Raw genomic sequence first — 18652 nt, 5'->3', positions numbered from 1 at the left:
AAGATGGAGTCGGAGAATTTTGAAAGTGCTCAGAATTCAAGTCAATCATGTCCTTCTATCCTTTTGTTTAAAACATTTAAGAATAAAGCATACTCATTTTAAAATACTATACTCAAATAATGCTTAGCATATGGAAATTCTTAAGCCAGCCTCTAGTCACAGTCCAGTTGTAATTTAGGTTGTCCAAGGAGCCAGACATCTTAGTTCTGTGGTTTCTTGCTGACTTATGGTCATGCTCACATTACTGGCAGCTACAATGTTCTGCTTAAAAGTGGGGAGAAAACTCCCTGCAGGCCCGATGCGTAGGCACACGTAGGGTTAATTAAAGCTGAAGTATGCATTTTGTCAAAAGAGGCCAAGGAGGCCACTGAGGATTAATTATTGTGTTTGTGAGGTACTTTGGTAAGTTTAGAGGAAAGCTGCCCTGTAGTCCCGTTGTCTTCTGGGGCGAGTATAGCCCATGTTATTCACACCTATAAAGTCTATGCTGCATTTTACTATGATGGCATTTTAAAAAGGAAGCTTTCTCTCAGAATCACTTTTAATTTAATTCTATTTGAAAATGTTTATGTATATATCATATATATATATATATGTTAAGCACTTTTATAAATTGAGGAGGTATTGTCTAACATTTTTTAGATTTAACTATAAGAAAAAAAGGAGTTAATATTTTTGGCAATAAGAGGCGGGGAATGTTTAAATGAACATTTTAGTAAAACTATCAAGAGATACAGAATACACTGTTGTAAACTGTGTGTGCACACGCGTGCGCACATGTGTGTGTTTGCTGTATGCATATATGTGTTGGTGCATACAGGTGTTCAGGTCAGAGGTTGGTGCTGGATGGCTTTCCTAGGCTGTTCTCCATGTTAGTGTATGTTTTTAGATTTAAATTACATTTTTGAGGCTTATTTGCTTTTATTTTATGCGTATGGATGTTTTGCCTGCTTTCATGACTGTGCACCGTGTGCATACAGTGACTGGGGTGGACAGAAGAAGGCTTCAGGTCCCATGGAACTGAGTTGTAGAGGGATGTAAACCACAACGAGGGTACTGGGAGTCAAACCCTGGTTCTCGAGAAGACTAGCCAGAGTCTTAACTGCTGAGTCATCTTTCTAGCCCAGATTTAACTTTCTTTCATTTCATATATTTTGTATATATGTACATGTACGTGTTTGGGCATGTATGCCATGGAATGTATTGTCAAAGGATAACTTGTGTGAGTCTGCTCTATGTGGGACCTGGGGATCAAACTCAGATCATCGAATTTGGTGGCAAGTGCCTTTACCCCCTGAACTATCTTGCTGGCCTTCTCTACTTTAGAGACAGGGTCTCTGATTGAACCTGGAGCTCACCCATTTTGCTAGATTCCCCCCAGGATCTGCCGTTCTCTTTCCTGTGAACCAAGGCTGAGGGTTACACGTGTGTGCTGTTGTGCCTGGCTTCCTGTACATGGATGCTGGAGCTCTGAAAGTACCCGTGCTTGTGCAGCACGCTTTCCCCCGAGCCATTTTCCCATCCCTGCTACAGTCATGTTCATAATGCTTATCTGGGATTATAGATTACACCACAACAAAGAAAGTGCTTAAGGGCTAGGAGGAAGAATAAAGTGCTTGAGTTATAGGCATGTGAGCTAATGCCACGGCAGCCTCGGCCCGGGACAGGAGAGCATCCCTCGAACTTACATGGGTTAGGACCGAGAAAAGCTTCAAAAAGCCATGACTCTTAAAGACTTGTGCCATCTGTGAAATGTTGGCAAGGAGAGAAATCTACCTACATCTTCAAACTAAAGACAAGAGAACTCATCTAGCTAAACTGGGCTTAGGTGGCATGGGAGTGAGTTTCTCCCGAGAGTTTGGGGATTGAGCCTAACACTCTATTAGTGAGCAGAAGGAAATTTGACAGATGACACACCCGGGTTCCAAAACTGGTAGAATACAGCTATGGAGTATCAGGGGAGATTCTAGCTCAGTGGAGAGCACTGCCTCGCTCCCCATGCAAGCCCTCAGATTTGCTACACAGACTTGCAAAAAACAAACAAACAAACAAACAAACAAACAAACAAACAAACCATCAAGTAAGGATTTAACAGGAATACATAAAAATATAAATGGGTAGTAAAGTTTCAAATGCCAGGCAGATTTGAAAAACAGCAAATACAAGGGCTATGGAAAATCGAAGCAGAAGAAAGAAAAGTAGAAAAAAATAAATGAAATATATTATATATTAACACACCATATTAATTATATATTTATTACATATTAATATATAATATTAATACTTCGTGTATTATATATTTGTATAATATGTAATATATCTAAGATATAAGATATCCTACATGATATGTTATATATATATACACACACACACACACACACACACACACATATATATATATATATATATATATATATATATATATATATATATCAGATTGTACCACGGAGCTGCTCAGTTTTACCATGCTGATGGTAAAACTGAGCAGCTTCAGACAAAAGGGGACAAAATGGAAGGTGATTTCAGAAGATGGACATGGAGGATAAGCAAGGGTAGAGAACGTGCATAGAATCTCCTGTTCCTGAAGGGACACGAGAATCGGGGGGGTCAGTGAACCTCTCACAGGATAACTTAAAGAATACGCCATTAGAGCCACTCTGTTAGCAGTGGCAAACGTAGTGAGTGAATGAATGAAGATGAAGATGGCCCTACTCATTTATTTGAGTGTCTTTGACAGACCATCATGTTCTAAGCCAGTGGCTCTCAACCCTCCTGACGCTATGACCCTTTAATACAGGTCCTCACATTGTGGTGACGCCCCAACCATAGATTTGTTTTCACTTCATAACTGACAACTGTCTCAGTTCCTAAGACAGTCGGAAATACAGATTTTCCCATGGTCTCAATCCATAGGTTGAGAACTGCTGTGCTAAGTGAACCGGGTAGTATTACAACCACCCTAGAAGCTACAGTCAGAGTGTAAGACAGATAGACTAGAAATAAGCAAATGTGTCAGGTTGTGTTAGGAAGTGAGAGGAGCTATGAAAACAATAAAAGACTGTATGAAGGAACCCAGAGAGAGTTAACGGGAAGGAGAAGTAACGTTAGCTAGGAGGCCTGAGCAAAGTCGCCTTGTGGGTTGGTTATCGAGCAGAGACTATTCAGACATGAGTTTAAGCCAGTAGACAGTCTTTATTAGACAGTCATCGACTGCACTGGGTTGTGTGGGATCCCAGTGTATCTCCAAGCCTTGCTCAGGGTGAACTTTTAACCACGCACACCATATCCTGGGTTGACACACTTCACTTAACAAGAACAGCTAGCCAGAAGAGGAACTACAGAAGCCAAAAGCAAGGTCAGTACATTGAGAGCCATTCTCGGAACTGTGGACGTTGATGGATTAGCCCTTTGTTTCCATCTTTCCAGGTGGTGCTGTCTTCATGCTGAGTTTTATGGCTTGAGTGATATTTCCATCATAGAGTCAGTTGTGCTAAGATCTGGGGGCCTGTTTAAAAACAAACAAACAAACAAACAAACAAACAAACACAGTCTCCATGGTTTTTGGTGCACTTGTTTTATTTTGTCTTTGTACTTTTTTTTTCTTTTGGGTTTTTTTGTTTATGTGCTTTTTGAAAGAGAAAGAACATGAAGTTGGGTGAGTAGGGAAGTGGAGAGGATCTGGAAGGGGGTGGGGAGGGAAAAGAATAAGACCAAAATACATTGTACGAAAGAAAATTACATTTCTTTTGGTTGAAAACATGGCTAATAAATCATCTGTTAGCTTACTTTGTATAGCTATGATGAGCCCAAGGACAAGCTCATTTATAGCAAGAAGAAAAAAGGAAAGTATCTTTCAGTTCCAGAGCTTTGGAGGGTCTGCAGTCTGAGGCTGCAGTGTAGACTCCTGATTGTTTATCTTGTGTTTGACTTGTCTCTCTGTCACCTGTGCCCAGGCAGGACAGGAGAGCAAAAGAGGCCAAGTTTGTTTTGGAAGAAATCAACTGTCTTGTGATTAACTTACTTCCATGACAACAGTACCAGTGTACTGCAGTATCACCATCTTTCAGACATGATTGTACTGGAAAGGGAGGGTGTGTTTGTTTGTTTGTTTGTTTGTTTAATACTGGGCAGATCGTCAGGCATAGTAAGCAAATGTGCCACGAAACTGTATTCCCAGCCTTGGAAATTAATTTGTCTCTGTGTGTGCGTGAGTATGTGTGTGTGTGTGTGTGTGTGTGTGTGTATGTGTCTGTGTGTCTATGTACATGCATGCACATGTGTGTAAAATCTTATCTATAATTTAAGCAGGCCTGGGATTCGCTAGATATCTTGAAAATCAAACTTGTGATCCTCCTGCCTTGGCCTTTCAAGAACTGGGATTGTAGGTGTAGGCACTACTCCAGGCTGCAGATTAAGTTTCTAAAATTTATAATTTGAGGTACTGATTCAAACCACTATACTGACACAGTGGAAGACATCTCCAAGTCTTGATGATTTCACTGAAAAATCCTAAAAAAATCTCAATCTAGTTCTAGTTCTGCATATTTTCCAATATTTAGATTTAAAAAGAGTGAATCTCAATTTATTGTGAGAATCACGTTTTTCACCATTACCGTATTTTATAAACCACAGGTCATTTGTAGATGCACTATTTCAAGTTGAGGGACTTCCTTTGTATTTCCCAATTTGGAGATAGTTTATTTGTTTGGTTGTTTTAATTACAAGTAGACATTGAGTTATCTCAAACGTTTGTTCTATATCAAGTGAAATGATATGATTTATTTTTTTAGCTGATTTCACTGATTAACTTTGCCGACTAAGCCAGCCCTGGGTCCCTGGGTCATGTTGTATTATTCATTTTCTACATTGCTGGAGGGTATTTGTTCACATTTTAAGAAGTTTTGCATCTGTACTCCAGAGCATATTTTTCTATTGTTTTCTGTCTTTCTAATATTTTTTTATCTAGTTTTGATATTAGAGTACTTCTTGCTTTACACAAGGAATTGAGATTTGTTCTTTTCTTTTTTTTTAATATATTTTATTACGTATTTTCCTCAATTACATTTCCAATGCTATCCCAAAAGTCCCCCATACCCTCCCCCCTCTCCCCCATTTCCCTACCCACCCATTCCCTTTTTTTTTTTTTTTTTTTTTTGGCCCTGGCGTTCCCCTGTACTGGGGCATATAAAGTTTGTGTGTCCAATGGGCCTCTCTTTCCAGTGATGGCCGACTAGGCCATCTTTTGATACATATGCAGCTAGAGTCAAGAGCTCCGGGGTACTGGTTAGTTCATAATGTTGTACCACCTATAGGGTTGCAGGTCCCTTTAGCTCCTTGGATACTTTCTCCAGCTCCTCCATTGGGAGCCCTGTGATCCATCCACTAGCTGACTGTGAGCATCCACTTCTGTGTTTGCTAGGCCCCGGCATAGTCTCACAAGAGACAGCTATATCAGGGTCCTTTCTTTCTAACTTAATATTTTGAAAAAATGGTGCATAACTGGAATTGACATTTTAAACATTCAAGCCTTCTCCAGTGAAGTCATCTAGTCTTGGAGAAATTTGAAATTATAAATTCAGTTTCCTTGGAGGTTGTGGGCCAACTTAAATGAACTGTTTCATACTGAGTGAGCTACAGTAGCTGTATATCTTGAGAAACCAGAGTGTTCTCCAAGGTGATACATTTATATGTATAGAGGCATACGGATTTCCCCTTATTTCCTTTGAGATCTGTAGTGTCTACAGTGCTATCTTCTGTTTAATTATTAATAACAATAATTCATATCTTGTCTTCTTTTTACTTTTCTTCATCAGTCATGCTGAAAGTTTGTCCACATGGTTGTTTTAAAATAATGATCTATCTCTCTCTCAATTATATGTTTTATTGTTTTTGTGTTTAAAAAATAATTTACTCTCTTCTTTATTTCCTTTTTTTTTAAACTTAAAAAATTTTTTCCTGTTCTGAGTTTTTAAGCATGGCATTTAGATTGTTCCAGACATTTGCTTTCTCCCAGTTTCATCCTAACCTCTGTTATGTGGTCTGATTACATTAATACATAGAATATGATTGAACTGACAAATATTCTCCATTTATTTATGTGTGTCAAATATTTTAGGCAATTATTTTAATTTTGATTAGAAATATTTTAAAGTATAGATGTGTATGTGTGCGAGAATGTGTGTGTGTGTGTTTGTGTGCCAGCAAGGATGTGTGCATTTGTGTGTGTGTGCGCGTGTGCGTGTGCGTGCGTGTGCGTGTGCGTGTGCGTGCGCGTGCGCGTGCGTGTGCGTGCGTGTGCGTGTGCGTGCGCGTGCGTGTGTGTGTGTGTGTGTGTGCGCGTGCGCGTGCGCGTGCGTGTGCGTGTGCGTGTGCGTGTGTGTGTGTGTGTGTGTGTGTGTAGGGCCAGGGCATAATCTGTGGGAGTCTGTTCTCTCTCCTTCCACCATTTGGATTTCTGGATACTGAGACAGGTCATCAGGCTGGGAAGCAAATACCTTTACCTCCTGCTCCAGTGTTATTCTGTTGCAGTGACAAACACCACAAACATAATCAACTTAGGGAGGAAAGACTTTATTTGGCTGCTTCTTCCAGGTGACAGTTCATCATCGAGGGCAGTCAGCTCAGGAACTCCACTAGGACCTCAAAGCAGCAACCATTAAAGAGCACAGTTTGCTGTCTTGCTCACTGGCTTCTGCTCAGCTAGCTTTCTCAGAAATCACAGGACCACCAGCCTAGGAATGGTGCTGCCCACAGTGGGCTGGGCCCTCCTGCATAAATTAACAATCAAGCTGATCCCTCACAGACAGGCCCACAGGCCAATTTGATCTGTGTAATTCCTCAGTTGAGGCTTTTGTCTCAGATGGCTCTGAGCTGTCAAGTTGACAGTGGAAGCTAGAACAACCCTGACCCATTATCTCATAGGCCCTTAAGTTCATCAACTGTGGTTTTCTTTAGTTCTTTGAACATTTGGGGGATAATTTCTTTGATGTCTTAGGCTTTTACACCCAGTGCCTGAGGCCGCTCAAGGATTGTTTCTATTACCTATTGATTTTTTTCTCTTCTGCTGCTCACCAGGCTTTTTTTTTTTTTTTTAAACTGCCCGTTGGATGATTCAAATGGCGTATGTGATTCTGTGGACTAGAGATTATCTCCAGCAGGGTTCCAGATGCTTGCATCTTGCTACAAACAGTTCACCAGAGACAATTAGATAGCAGCAAGCACAAGAAGAGAATTTATTCAGAAAGATGAACTTCCAAAGGAGGCAAGCCGGGGCAGGCTCTGCCATTTCCCAAAGGATCTGGGCTTTTCTGTACACGATCTGCCCGTCATGTGTCGTTCTCCATAAAACGTGACATGGTGTATGTCATATTTGTGTCTTAACTTGCCACCCAGGGTGAGATGTATTATAACTAGGAGCCATGGGTTGTTTTCTGAGGCTCTGGAGTGCCTCTGCACCTGTGCCTGTGGCGTGAGCCAGTCTGGGTTTGCCTCAGCCGAAGTTCCAGCCTTCTTTGCCAGAGTGCTTTTCCGTGTGGCAGTTTTGTAAGGCTTTACTCAAGTTCTAGGCCTTGCTCTCTGCCCTACCCACCTGCCTCATTAGCATCTCTGCCTTCTGATTGTTTTCTCCCCGCCCGCTATTGATTTTTTTGTTTGTTTGTTTGTTTGTTTAAGAACTTGCTTAGAGTAAATCTGGGTTTTTCCTATAACGCCTGGGAATGGATATCCCTGCTGGATTTATTATTGCTTTATCTTTTCTCTTTAAGATTGCTAAATGTTACGCTCAAACACAAAGACCCAGAAATGCCTTTCCTCCTTCTGGCAGATCTGTATGTACGTTAGGTAATATGGCCAAAGTTTAAGCTCTTCTCATTTGACCCAGTTTCGACAGAGTCTCCCTGTGTGTCCAGGCAGGAATGTGGAAGTAACTCTAGCTCTGTCTCCTGGCCGCTCCTCATGTCTGCAGCTTTGTTTGGTAGGAGCATATGGACAATGTCAAGCCCCCATGGCCTCCTTACCTTCTAGATCCGTCTGCCAAAGCCCTCGCTAGTCTGACGCTTGGCTTGTTCCAGGTGGGACCACGCTCTCAGGCTGCCCAGATGACTTTAGGGTTTCCTCCCTTTACTTGTAAACACAGATTTTCTGCTTTCTTTCTCCATCAGCCCAGCCTCCTCTGTTGACACAGCTCCTAGCTTTCATGACCTGTCCCGTGTTCACAGAAGCGTCACAGGGATGGCTTCTGAAGTGTTCATGGGTCTTTCATATAAGGACATAATATTGACGGAAAGGATGTGCCTTTTAAGTTTCATGTGTGAATGTGTTTTCTAAGCGATTACAAGTGTAAGTAAGCAGAAACCTAATCTTTTTATTGTTTCAGATCTCGAGTTCCACCTATAAAGACAGGAATGAGGAATACAGACAGCAGTTCACACACCTGCCGGACTCGGAGAAGCTGATAGCAGGTACTCAGGACGCGGCAGACAGACAGACATGACGGACAGCATGGAGGGAACTCTTAGGCCTTCACGCTAGACAGGGAATGCAGTGTCCTGTTTTACAGTTAGATGAGCTTATGCCACGTGTAACCAGGGAACAGTGATTTCTGATCTAGGAGATATCACATATTAACTGAGAAATGTGAGCCCATGGTTTCTTCCGGTACCACTATATAAGGCTAGGAAAGGAACATTTAGATCTGATATTCATCATATGGCAGCTCTCCTGAGAAAACTACACTTCTCAACAAGTGCACTGATAAATCAATTTAATAAGAATGTTCTAGGGATAAATTTAGGAATAAGTCATTATTCATGTTATGGTTCATGTAGAATTTTATATGTGCTAGGCTTCCCAGTAAGAAGTTTAGTCACTTTTATAATAGAAATGCTTTATTTTGTATCTGGTTTTGTGTATACACACACACACACACACACACACACACACACACACACACACAGGCATGTAGGTGTGCATGTGTGTGGAGGCCAGGGGCCAATGTTGATTGCCTTCCAAATCAGCTCACCTTATGTTGTGGAACTGGGTCTCTCACTGAACCTGAAGCTCACCAGTTGGCTGCGTTTCTCTTGTCTTCTTCCCCAGGGCTGAGATTCCAAGCACACCACCACACTCAGCTTTATGGTTTTTAAAGTTTTATTATTTTTGTGGGTATAGTTGTTTTGCCTGCAAGTGTATGTGCATGCAGTGCCTTCCGAGGCCAGAAGAGGGCGTCAGGCCCCTTAAGACTGGAGTTGCAGATAGTTGTGAACCACCATGTGAATGCTGGGGATCGAACCTGGGCCCTCTGGAAGAGTCACCAGTGCCCTTAGCCATTGAGCCCCCACATCTGGATTTGTATATGGCTTCTGGGGAATGAAATCAGGTCTTATGTATCCAGGTTGGCCTGGATACATTGTATCTTAGGATAACCCTGTGCTCCTGACCCTCCCAAGTGCCGTGATTGCAGACCTATGTCACTGCTCCCAGCAGAAGCAATATAATTTTATAATAAAAATTTCAAATAGGAAATTGAAAGAAGTGGTGGTGGGTACTGAAAGATTTGGAGGGAAAGGAGAGCCAGTTTTGTCCTTTTGTTGTGATGGAAGGCAAAGTGTTAATTATTAAAAACAATTACAACTTTTTTTGCATGTGTTACAAATGTTCTTGCTAGCCTCCCACTTAAAACAGAAGGCTTTTCACAGAAACAGTTCTAAAACGTATCCTGTTGGTTCCTACCCTGTTTTGTTTTGTGGAGACAGGGTCTATGTACTCCTGCTGGTCTGCAACTTTCTATGTAGACCAGCTGACCTCAAACTGGGAGCTATCCCCCTGCCTCTATCTTGTAAGCACTAGAATTACAAGTGTGTTCTCACCACCCCCTGGTGAGTTTGACCATTTCAAAAGATACTAATTTCATTGTACACTCCTTGTAGCACTGCCGAGCCACCCAGGAAAGTGGGGAGAAAAGAGCTGGCTCTTCTATCTGTATAATTTAGCTAATATTTTGTCTTTTATAAAATTTTCAGTGTGTGTGTGTTTTTCTTTAAAAGGTTAGATATTTGCATGTTTTCCTGACTGGTACAGTCGCCATGGTTAATGTAGACATTTAGAACCTGATATAAAGGGGAGAATGGCTGCACAGGGATCATTTTCGGGGTGCCGGGATGCCTCTGTATTTTGGTGGTGATTACACGACTGTTCATCAACCGCATCTTTATGCAGGAACTCCGCTGCATAAAATTTTTAGAAATAACCAAGGTCTCAGGGACACCCTGGTTGTAACAATGACACTATTTGTGTTATAAATGAGTGAACCCATTCCAGTCATGAGTGACTCAGTATAGATAGCTGCTCTTGGCTGTTTCAGGAGATTGGATCCAGGAAGTCCCCTCAGATGCCAAGGTCCATGGATACCTAAGCTCTTATGTAAAGCAGTGTGGCATTCACGTGGAACCCAAGCACAGCCTTTCATGTAGTTTAAATCATCTCTGGATTACTAGTAATGGCTCACACGATGAGTTTAGGGACTCGTGACTTGAAAACAAGTTTGTGCAAGTTCAGTAATGTTTTAAAAAGAAACATTTAAACATACCTTTGTGATTTAGTCTGAGAAGGTAGAAGCCATGTTTATGGAGGGCTGACTCTGCCTGTCTATTTCCTATCTCTGTGGGCTAAGACTCTGGCAGCAGGGAACTCGTCTAGAGCTCAGGTCTTGACTTCTTCAAACATCCCTCTCCCAGAAGAAGCCTCTGGAGCCGTAACAGCTCGAGACCAGTGAGGACAGAGCACGCTATGGTTCCGGTACCAAGGGTAGGTTAAGAAAACGGAAACAGGCAGCAACTTGGAACAGCCCCTGATGTTCAAAGTCAGAATAGCTTAAGCAACAAAATAACGATTTGGGATAACGAACCAAAGAATCAAATAAATTTCTATGAGTCCATATTGTTATGAATAAATTCTTAAATAATTAAACAGTTATGGAGGAGTAAAGTAACAGTCCTCCCTAAACTTTCAGAAGTCCAGGGGCTGGAGAGACGGTGTCATTGGTGAAGTGTCTGATGAACGAGCACAAGGACCTGAACAATCCTAGAACCCATATAAAAGCCATGTGTGTGGGGTGCTCTCCTGTGACCCCTGCAGCAGGGGGCAGGGGGATGAGGAGACAGGCCAATCAGTAAAGCTCATGGCTAGATACATCAGTGAACTTCAGGTTCAATGAGAGACCCTTCCTTAAAATCATGAGACGGATCAATGGTTAAGAGCACCGGCTGGCCACTCTTCCAGAGGACTTGAGTTCAGCTCCCTACACCCACATAGCCACTTACAACTGTCTGTCTGTCCAGTTCCAGGGGACTGGACACCCTCATACAGACATACATGCAAGTGAAACACCAATGTACATAAAATGAAAGAAATAAAGAAAATATAGGAGCTGGAAATTAATCAAATTTGGACTTGGTCATTAGTGACAAGGAGGAAAGAGGGGGAGGAAGAAGCTACAGCTGAGACCTAGTGAATAGCAGAGTTCCGTACCTAAAGCTAAGGTCTCCTCACCTCTCACTCTCCATACCTACATGGCTGAGGAGAGTTTCACCTCACAGCTGACATACAGATGGATAAAGCGGTACTGTCACAGTGAAAACCTTTTTCAAACATGTACGTTGCTAATTAAGCACCGTTTGGTGTTCAACGCTGACAACCGCATTTCAAGGCCCTTCGCCTCCTCTGATAGATGTAGCCCTTGTAATTAGATTGTTAGCTAATTTTTCTCAAGCATAAGTGGAAAATTACAGCTGTCTCTAACTATCCCTTGGAAACAGTTTGCCAGTCCAAGTGCTAAGTAGCCCCAGCGCTGTCTAGTTGTGACATCAGGCGTTTGCTGTGGGATGACCAGAGGCATCTTAGAAAATGTCCAAGCATCTGCATTAGCATGGCCTTTTCTTTATTCTCAGTACTCACTTGAGCCTTCTGTCTTTTATTTACTAGTCTTGATCAAAGAAATGTTTATTAAAATCTATAATGAACTTGAGCCAGTAACTACTTGTAGAAAAAAAATTACACTTTAGGGGGCATATCCATACCCTCAGTGCTGAGTCGGGTGAGGCTAGGACATGGGAAAGGGGCCTTGGGGGAGATGACTAAAATGCAAATAGCTTACATATATTTGGAGTTTCTTTTTTTCTTTTTTTGGTTTTCTTTAGTCACTCGTTTTATAGGAGGGCTTATTCATTGGCATCTGCTTCCAGTCTTCTAAAACTGGGTAAAATCTTTCTGTCTGCTAATGCACCTTCCCGTCCCACGTCCAGTCCTGTTTTGAATTTAATTGATTAAATGTTGTCTTTGCCATCTCTAAAGGAGCTTGTACGAGGTGGGGGAGGGGGGAGGGTCGCGGCGGGCGGGCGGGCGGGAGTAAACCCATGTCTAACTACTACCCCTTCCAGCGGGCACTGGCTGTATGCACTGTTGTTCTGTTTTGTCTTTTTAAGTAGTGGTATTCATACCTTTAAATTTATTTACCCTTTTAAAAGAATTGTTTGGAAGACGATTCTTTTGTGATCTTGCTCAAAGCTTACAGTTTGAGTGCTTTGATTATCTAGGTGAACAAGGTAGAGGTACAGACAGGGCAGTGTTGTACTGAGGACACATAATCCAGTACTAATTCTCTTGCCACTTCAGAATACCTCTCCACACAGGCAGGAGAATTAAAAAAAAAAAAGGAGCAATTTGTTATTGATTAAACATAAACTAGAGTGTGAGCAAGCCATGTTGATACACTGCAAATCTAGCATTTAGAGGCAGAGGATGCCAAGTTTCAGGCCAGCCTATGATATGCAGTGAGTTCATTACCAATCGTAGGTACACCGAGAGACCCTGTCTAAAACCAACAACAGTAACAAAGCAAAGCCTACAAACAAAACAGAGCTTAGGATATGGTGTGGGTGTGAGATCACAAAAACTGACAGCCCTGCAGATACATGGGGCTTGGAAACCACCTCCTTAGGACAGATACAGCTGAGTACTGGGGAGGCCTTCAGTGGGATGAGCGCTTGCCTCAGGGGCTCCATCCCCAGCACCATGCAGACAAGATGTGGTGACACAGGACTGTAATTCCTGCACTGGAGGGGTGGAGGCTGGAGGAATAGACGTTCAAAGTGAGTTTGAGGCCAGCCTGGCTAGGCTCTATGAGAGAGAACCTGTCTGAAATGAAGAAAGAAAAGGAGGGGGAGGAGCAGAGGTGGGGGTGGGGGAGAGACAGGAAGACCAGTCCTGAAATGAGCCAAGTTGACATTCACCATGTGTCACATTTAATCCATCTCAACTTTACCTAGTAATTAGGGAAAACAGCTGCAACAGCCGTAGGAAACATAAACTCACATCTGTATGACAGAGGTAGTTTGTCAGTTACCCAGCAAAGCTAGGCTCTTATCTTCCTGGATGGCTCCTGGGACCCTGGGCTGTGAAGCAGGTGAGAAGCCTCCTTGGCTTTTGAAAAGATTCAAACCTGTCTCAAGGGAGCAGGAAAAGAATTGATAAGTCATTGGACAGGAAATGCTCTGAGAGAAGCCAAGGGTATGAGGGTTTTTTTTTTTTTTCTGCAAGTAAAAAGCTAACAAAATACCAAAAGGAGAGGGTTTTTTTTTTCATTGTCACTTAAATACTAACTCTAGAAAAGCAAACTTTAAAATGTTCTTGTAAGCTGGACCTGGTGGCGCACGCCTTTGATCCCAGCACTTGGGAGGCAGAGGCAGGCGGATTTCTGAGTTCGAGGCCAGCCTGGTCTACAAAGTGAGTTCCAGGACAGCCAGGGCTACACAGAGAAACTCTGTCTTGAAAAACAAAACAAAACAAAACAAAACAAAACAAAACAAAACAAAACAAAACAAAACAAAACAAAACAAAACTGTTCTTGTAAGGGCTCTTTCCTCTGCCTCCTGAGACCCTCCCTCATCACAGTGCTTCCCTCTGTCACTATGGTAAAGTAGAATACTTGGAGACATGTATTTCCTGATATTATTATTTTTAAACATTTATTTACTATATTTTTTTTCAAAGCTGGGCATTGTAGTACACTCCTTTAATTCCAGCACTTGGGAAGCAGAGCGTGAGTTCGAGGCCAGCCTGGTCTACAGAGTGAGTTTTCAGGTCAGTTAGAGGTACATAGTGAGCCCTGTCTCAAAACAACAAAAAGAAAGAAAAGAGAAAGCACATTCTCCCGTTAGTTTCCTTATGGACTTATGCCTGCATCCTAAGTTCTTACTAAGGCAGAGAATCATCTCGCCTTGTCTACTACTTAATGCATATTGTATTGATTTAATGTATATTGTATTGATTCGTTCCTGGACTCTCTTCCTGCTTTGTTCTGTATCGTTTATTTTGTGATTAAGAAAATAAATCTTTATAGACATTGGAGCCATTTAATTGTGCCATAATTGATCATGTTATTAGTATAAAATTGAATAAAGCACGATGTGTCAGAGTGACCTAAGGAGGTTGGTTAATTTCTTCAGCTTTACTACAGCTTTCTGGTAAGCCATTGTGAAGTTACAAAGTCTGTAACAATGATTTTTGATAAGCCTTATTTTCTTATTTCATTCTAGGCGAATCAGGTCCTTAATATAACTGATCAGGTGGGACATTACCTCCTGAAGTGGCAATTATTTTTATAGTAGATACTCGTTTATAAGTAACAGTGTTGGGAGCACAAAAAAATCCATAACCCCTTTTAAAAGAAAGCGCTCTACCTTTTATGTGTGATACAATGCCTTTGCTATCTTTTATATGTATTTATTTTTTCTTTGCCACAATTTTAAGCAATTTTTCCTGTGGTCTACATTTATTATGATAGCCCTCATTTTAAGGAAGCCACATTTTAAAATTACTGAAATGTCCATCAGCATATATCAAATATGCTTCTGTTAAGACATTCCAGGTGTGTGCTCTGTCTTTCAGTATCATTAGGATAAAATAGTACAGAAACAGTGCAGGGCAGGCACCATCTGACAGCCTGAGACAGTCACCTTAACCTTGCCTCAGACCTATGTAGTCAGAGCTCTGGGGAGGGGCTAGCACTCTCTTCTCAGCCAACCAGGTATCTCTGAGAAGCATTGAGTGATAAAATGTTTCAGTGAGATAAAAATTTCATGACACCTGAAAGGCGACCTTTGACCCCCGTCTGCTTGGGACATACATAGTAGTGGATGGGACACCTACTCTGCTGGCTTATTTATTAACAGCTTTTATTTGGTGGCATCTCAGCTTTTTTTTTTCCCCCCTGAAAGACTAACTACTTTGCTCAGTTCTTAGAATTTAACACAACTAAGGCTAAATATTTTGAGGCTTAGTTAACTTTCTTGCTTTGTGTCATTTTGAGACAGGGTCTCTTTACCTAGCTCTGACTGTCCTGGAACTCACCATGTCAGGCTGGCCTCAAACTCACAGAGATCCTCCCACCTCCTGAGCTGGGATTAAAGGTGTGCACCACCCATGCCTGACAACTTTTATTTTCAAATAAAAAAAATAAAAAATTACTTTATGCCGTTTTAAAATGTAGCAGTTGACAGAGTCACCTCACAGAAGTTCTTCATATCTTGTACTGTGAGCTATGGTTTGCATTAGGCAAGAAAGTGAGAGGTGAATCTTAGAGGCATGATAGCTGCACTGGTTAGTTTTTAGCAACTTGACATAAACTAGAGTCATCTGGGAAGATGAAGAATTGTCACCATCACCTGGCCTGTGAGCGTCTCAGTGGGGCTTTTCCTGCTTCTTGATGGATGTGTAAGGGCTTAGCTCACTGTGGGCGGTTCTGACCCTAGGCAGTTGGTCCTGGGTTGTATAAGAAACCAAGCTGAGCAAGTGGGGACCAAGCCAGTAAACAGTGTTCTTCAGTGGTTTCTGCACCAGTCCCTGCCGTGACTTCCCTCACAGATGACAGACCGTGATGTGGACGTGTAAACCAAATAAACCCTTTCCTTCTCTTCCAGGTTTCTTGGGGTCAGAGTATTTATTGCAACAACAGAAAGCAAACTAGACCCGTTGTCTTTGTTCCCTGAAAAATGGAAACGTTAACAAAATACCCTGACAAAATCAGCTTAGAGAAGAAAGGGTTATTTCAGCTCACAGTACTAGGTTATAGTCCGTCAGAGGGAGAGAGCTGGTTATATCACATCCATAATCAGGAGCAAGAGGAACGCGTGCATGCTGGCTTGTGCTCAGTATTCTTTCTCTACTCTTACACAGGCTAGAACTGAAACCCAGAGAACAGTGTTACCCACAGTGGCCTAGTCTTCCCACCGTAGCCAGTGTAATCAAGACGGTCTCCTAAGACATGGCCACAGCTAATCAATCTCGACTGTCTCTCACTGAGATACTTCTCCTAGGGAATCCTAGACTGTGTCAAGTTGACAATAAAGGCGAGATCTCTTTATATATCTCTGACTGGCCTGGAGCTCAGTATGTGATACTCAAGCTCACAGAGATCTGTCTGCCTCTGCCTCCGGAGCACTGGGATTAAAGGTGTGTGCCACCATGCCCAGTCTCTTAGCTCTCAAATGTGCTGTGTATTTCTACCATGGGGCCTGTGCATGTCCTGGTCTATCACAATTCTGTCACCTCTTTATTGATCTTTGGATTCTTTTTAAAGATTACTTATTCAGGGAAATGATTCCTGGTAACGCTTCTACACACACACACACAGAGACAGCTGTATAACCAACTCTTGTTATATATCTTTACACTTTGGCCATCATCTTACTTGTCTTTGTATCTTCACTATCAACTTGATTGGATTTGGCATCTCCTAGGAGACACACCTCTGGGTGTGTCTGGATGTGGGTCACACCATTCCATCCATGAGCTGGGTCCTGTAACTGAAGGGAAAGTGGGGAAAAGCAGCTGAGCATAGTGATTCCCATTTCTCTGCTTCTCCATCACTGAGCAACCTGCTCCCACCCTGGGTCTTCCCTACCATGGAGGACTGTGTTCCTGGACTGTAGTAGTTACTTTTCTGGTTGCTGCTTTAAAATCCAACAAAAGCAACTTGAAGGACACCACTTCATTTTGGCTCACAGTCCATGATGGTGAGGAAGTCATTTCTGATGAGCCTAGTGCCCAACAAAATAGCTGGCATAGAATGTATGGATGAACAAATGAATGAACGAATGAATGAATGAGTGAGTAGACAGGGATGGCATCCCACCAGCTGAAGTAGTATAAGGTTTATTCTGTTTTCGGACTTTTGTGAATGCCCTTCTCTTATCTTTGTCTCTGTAGATTATGCTTGCGCTCTTCAGAAGGATATCTTGGTTCAGGGGAGGCTGTACCTTTCAGAAAACTGGCTGTGTTTCTATAGCAACATCTTCAGATGGGAAACTACAGTAAGACATGTTTGCATTTGATTTGTTGATAGAAATAACTGCATAGTTAGAATAAACAGTATTCTTAAAAGGAATGTATTTAAGATGATTCAAAAGCAAAGCCATTTATATTTGTATATCTATGTTTATGTAAGTATCATATGTTTATGTATGCATAAATGTGTAATGTATTTTTCTAATTTTAACACATCAAACCCTATTCGCGCTTAATGCAGTTAGGTTGGAAGGGGCCTGGCTTGGCTGTCAAAACCATGGTTACCTGACAGACTTGTCTAGATTGTGCTTGAGGTTTTAAAATGTGGACCCTGAACTCCCACATCATTCACACCCAGTCCTAATGTTAGATCCTCGTATTGATGAACGTAACACTGAAGGGAGCATGTCTGACCGACCCAGAGCCCCTCTCCTCTAATGACACTAGCTTCATGTTCACAGAGAACACAGCATGTGCATGTATACCCCTAAAGCAGGGCTTTCAGCCAAATACTCTGGATTAGATTAATGCAACACTTGGTATTTGGGGTTCTATATGCCTCTGAAAATATGCATTTCAGTTTTTAAAAAGCATTTTTTTTATGTGTGTGTTTAGATTTCTATTGCTTTAAAGAATATAACCTTTATGACCAAGGAGAAAACTGCTCGACTTATCCCAAATGCTATCCAGATCATCGCGGAGGGGGAAAAGGTGAGCCACTTCTCCACCTTTGCCAGATTAATAAGAGGAAGATCTGTTTTACGCAGGTAGCATCGGGAATGCAGGTAGCTCTTGAAGTTATAATGTCTTGTGGAGACCCAGGATATTCTATAACAGATTCTTGTATGTTTAAATAGTTACTATTTGCAGAGTCGAGAAAGCAGGACAGCCCAGGGTGGGAAAGACAGGGGGAGGGTAATAACATACAATACAATTATGTTTGTTTAATGATGTCACAATGAAATCCACTTCTTTGTATGCTAATAAAAATAAATAAAGAAATCCACAGGCTACAGGGGCATTAGTAATCATTAGGTTATATGCTGTGTACACAAAACTGCCTAGAGTGTGCTAGGATGTATCTTCTACAAAGAATATATATTCGTAGCTAGACATGCCTTTAGTCCCAGCACTCAGGAGGCAGAGACAGGCAGATCTCTCTGAGTTCAAGGTCAGCCTGGTCTATATATCTGGTTTTTTGGACAGCCACGGATACACAGAGAAATCCTGTCTTGAAAAGCAATCCACCACAGACAAAAACTAAACAACAACAAAGAAAGAATATATCTAGGTCTCAGCTTTTTTTTTTTTT

At 41.8% G+C, this 18652-nt stretch overlaps 1 protein-coding gene across 6 annotated transcripts in view; it reads left to right on the top strand.

Annotated features, from left to right (window-relative positions):
- The window catches only part of Gramd1c (GRAM domain containing 1C), a 77838-nt gene that overhangs the window by 11870 nt on the left and 47316 nt on the right, over positions 1-18652 (top strand). For all 6 annotated transcript variants that reach the window (XM_021184889.3, XM_085832429.1, XM_021184890.3 and 3 more), the window contains 3 exons: positions 8375-8459; positions 17263-17366; positions 17956-18051. In XM_021184889.3, coding sequence (XP_021040548.1) covers positions 8375-8459; positions 17263-17366; positions 17956-18051 — 285 coding nt within the window. The remainder of the gene's footprint in view (positions 1-8374; positions 8460-17262; positions 17367-17955; positions 18052-18652) is intronic.

This window comes from Mus caroli, unplaced genomic scaffold (assembly GCF_978045245.1).
Source record: "Mus caroli unplaced genomic scaffold, Mus_caroli_1 scaffold_17, whole genome shotgun sequence".
Classification (NCBI taxonomy): Eukaryota; Metazoa; Chordata; class Mammalia; order Rodentia; family Muridae; genus Mus; species Mus caroli.
Note: the sequence above shows the minus strand (reverse complement) of the source record. Positions and strands in the feature narration are given on the sequence as shown.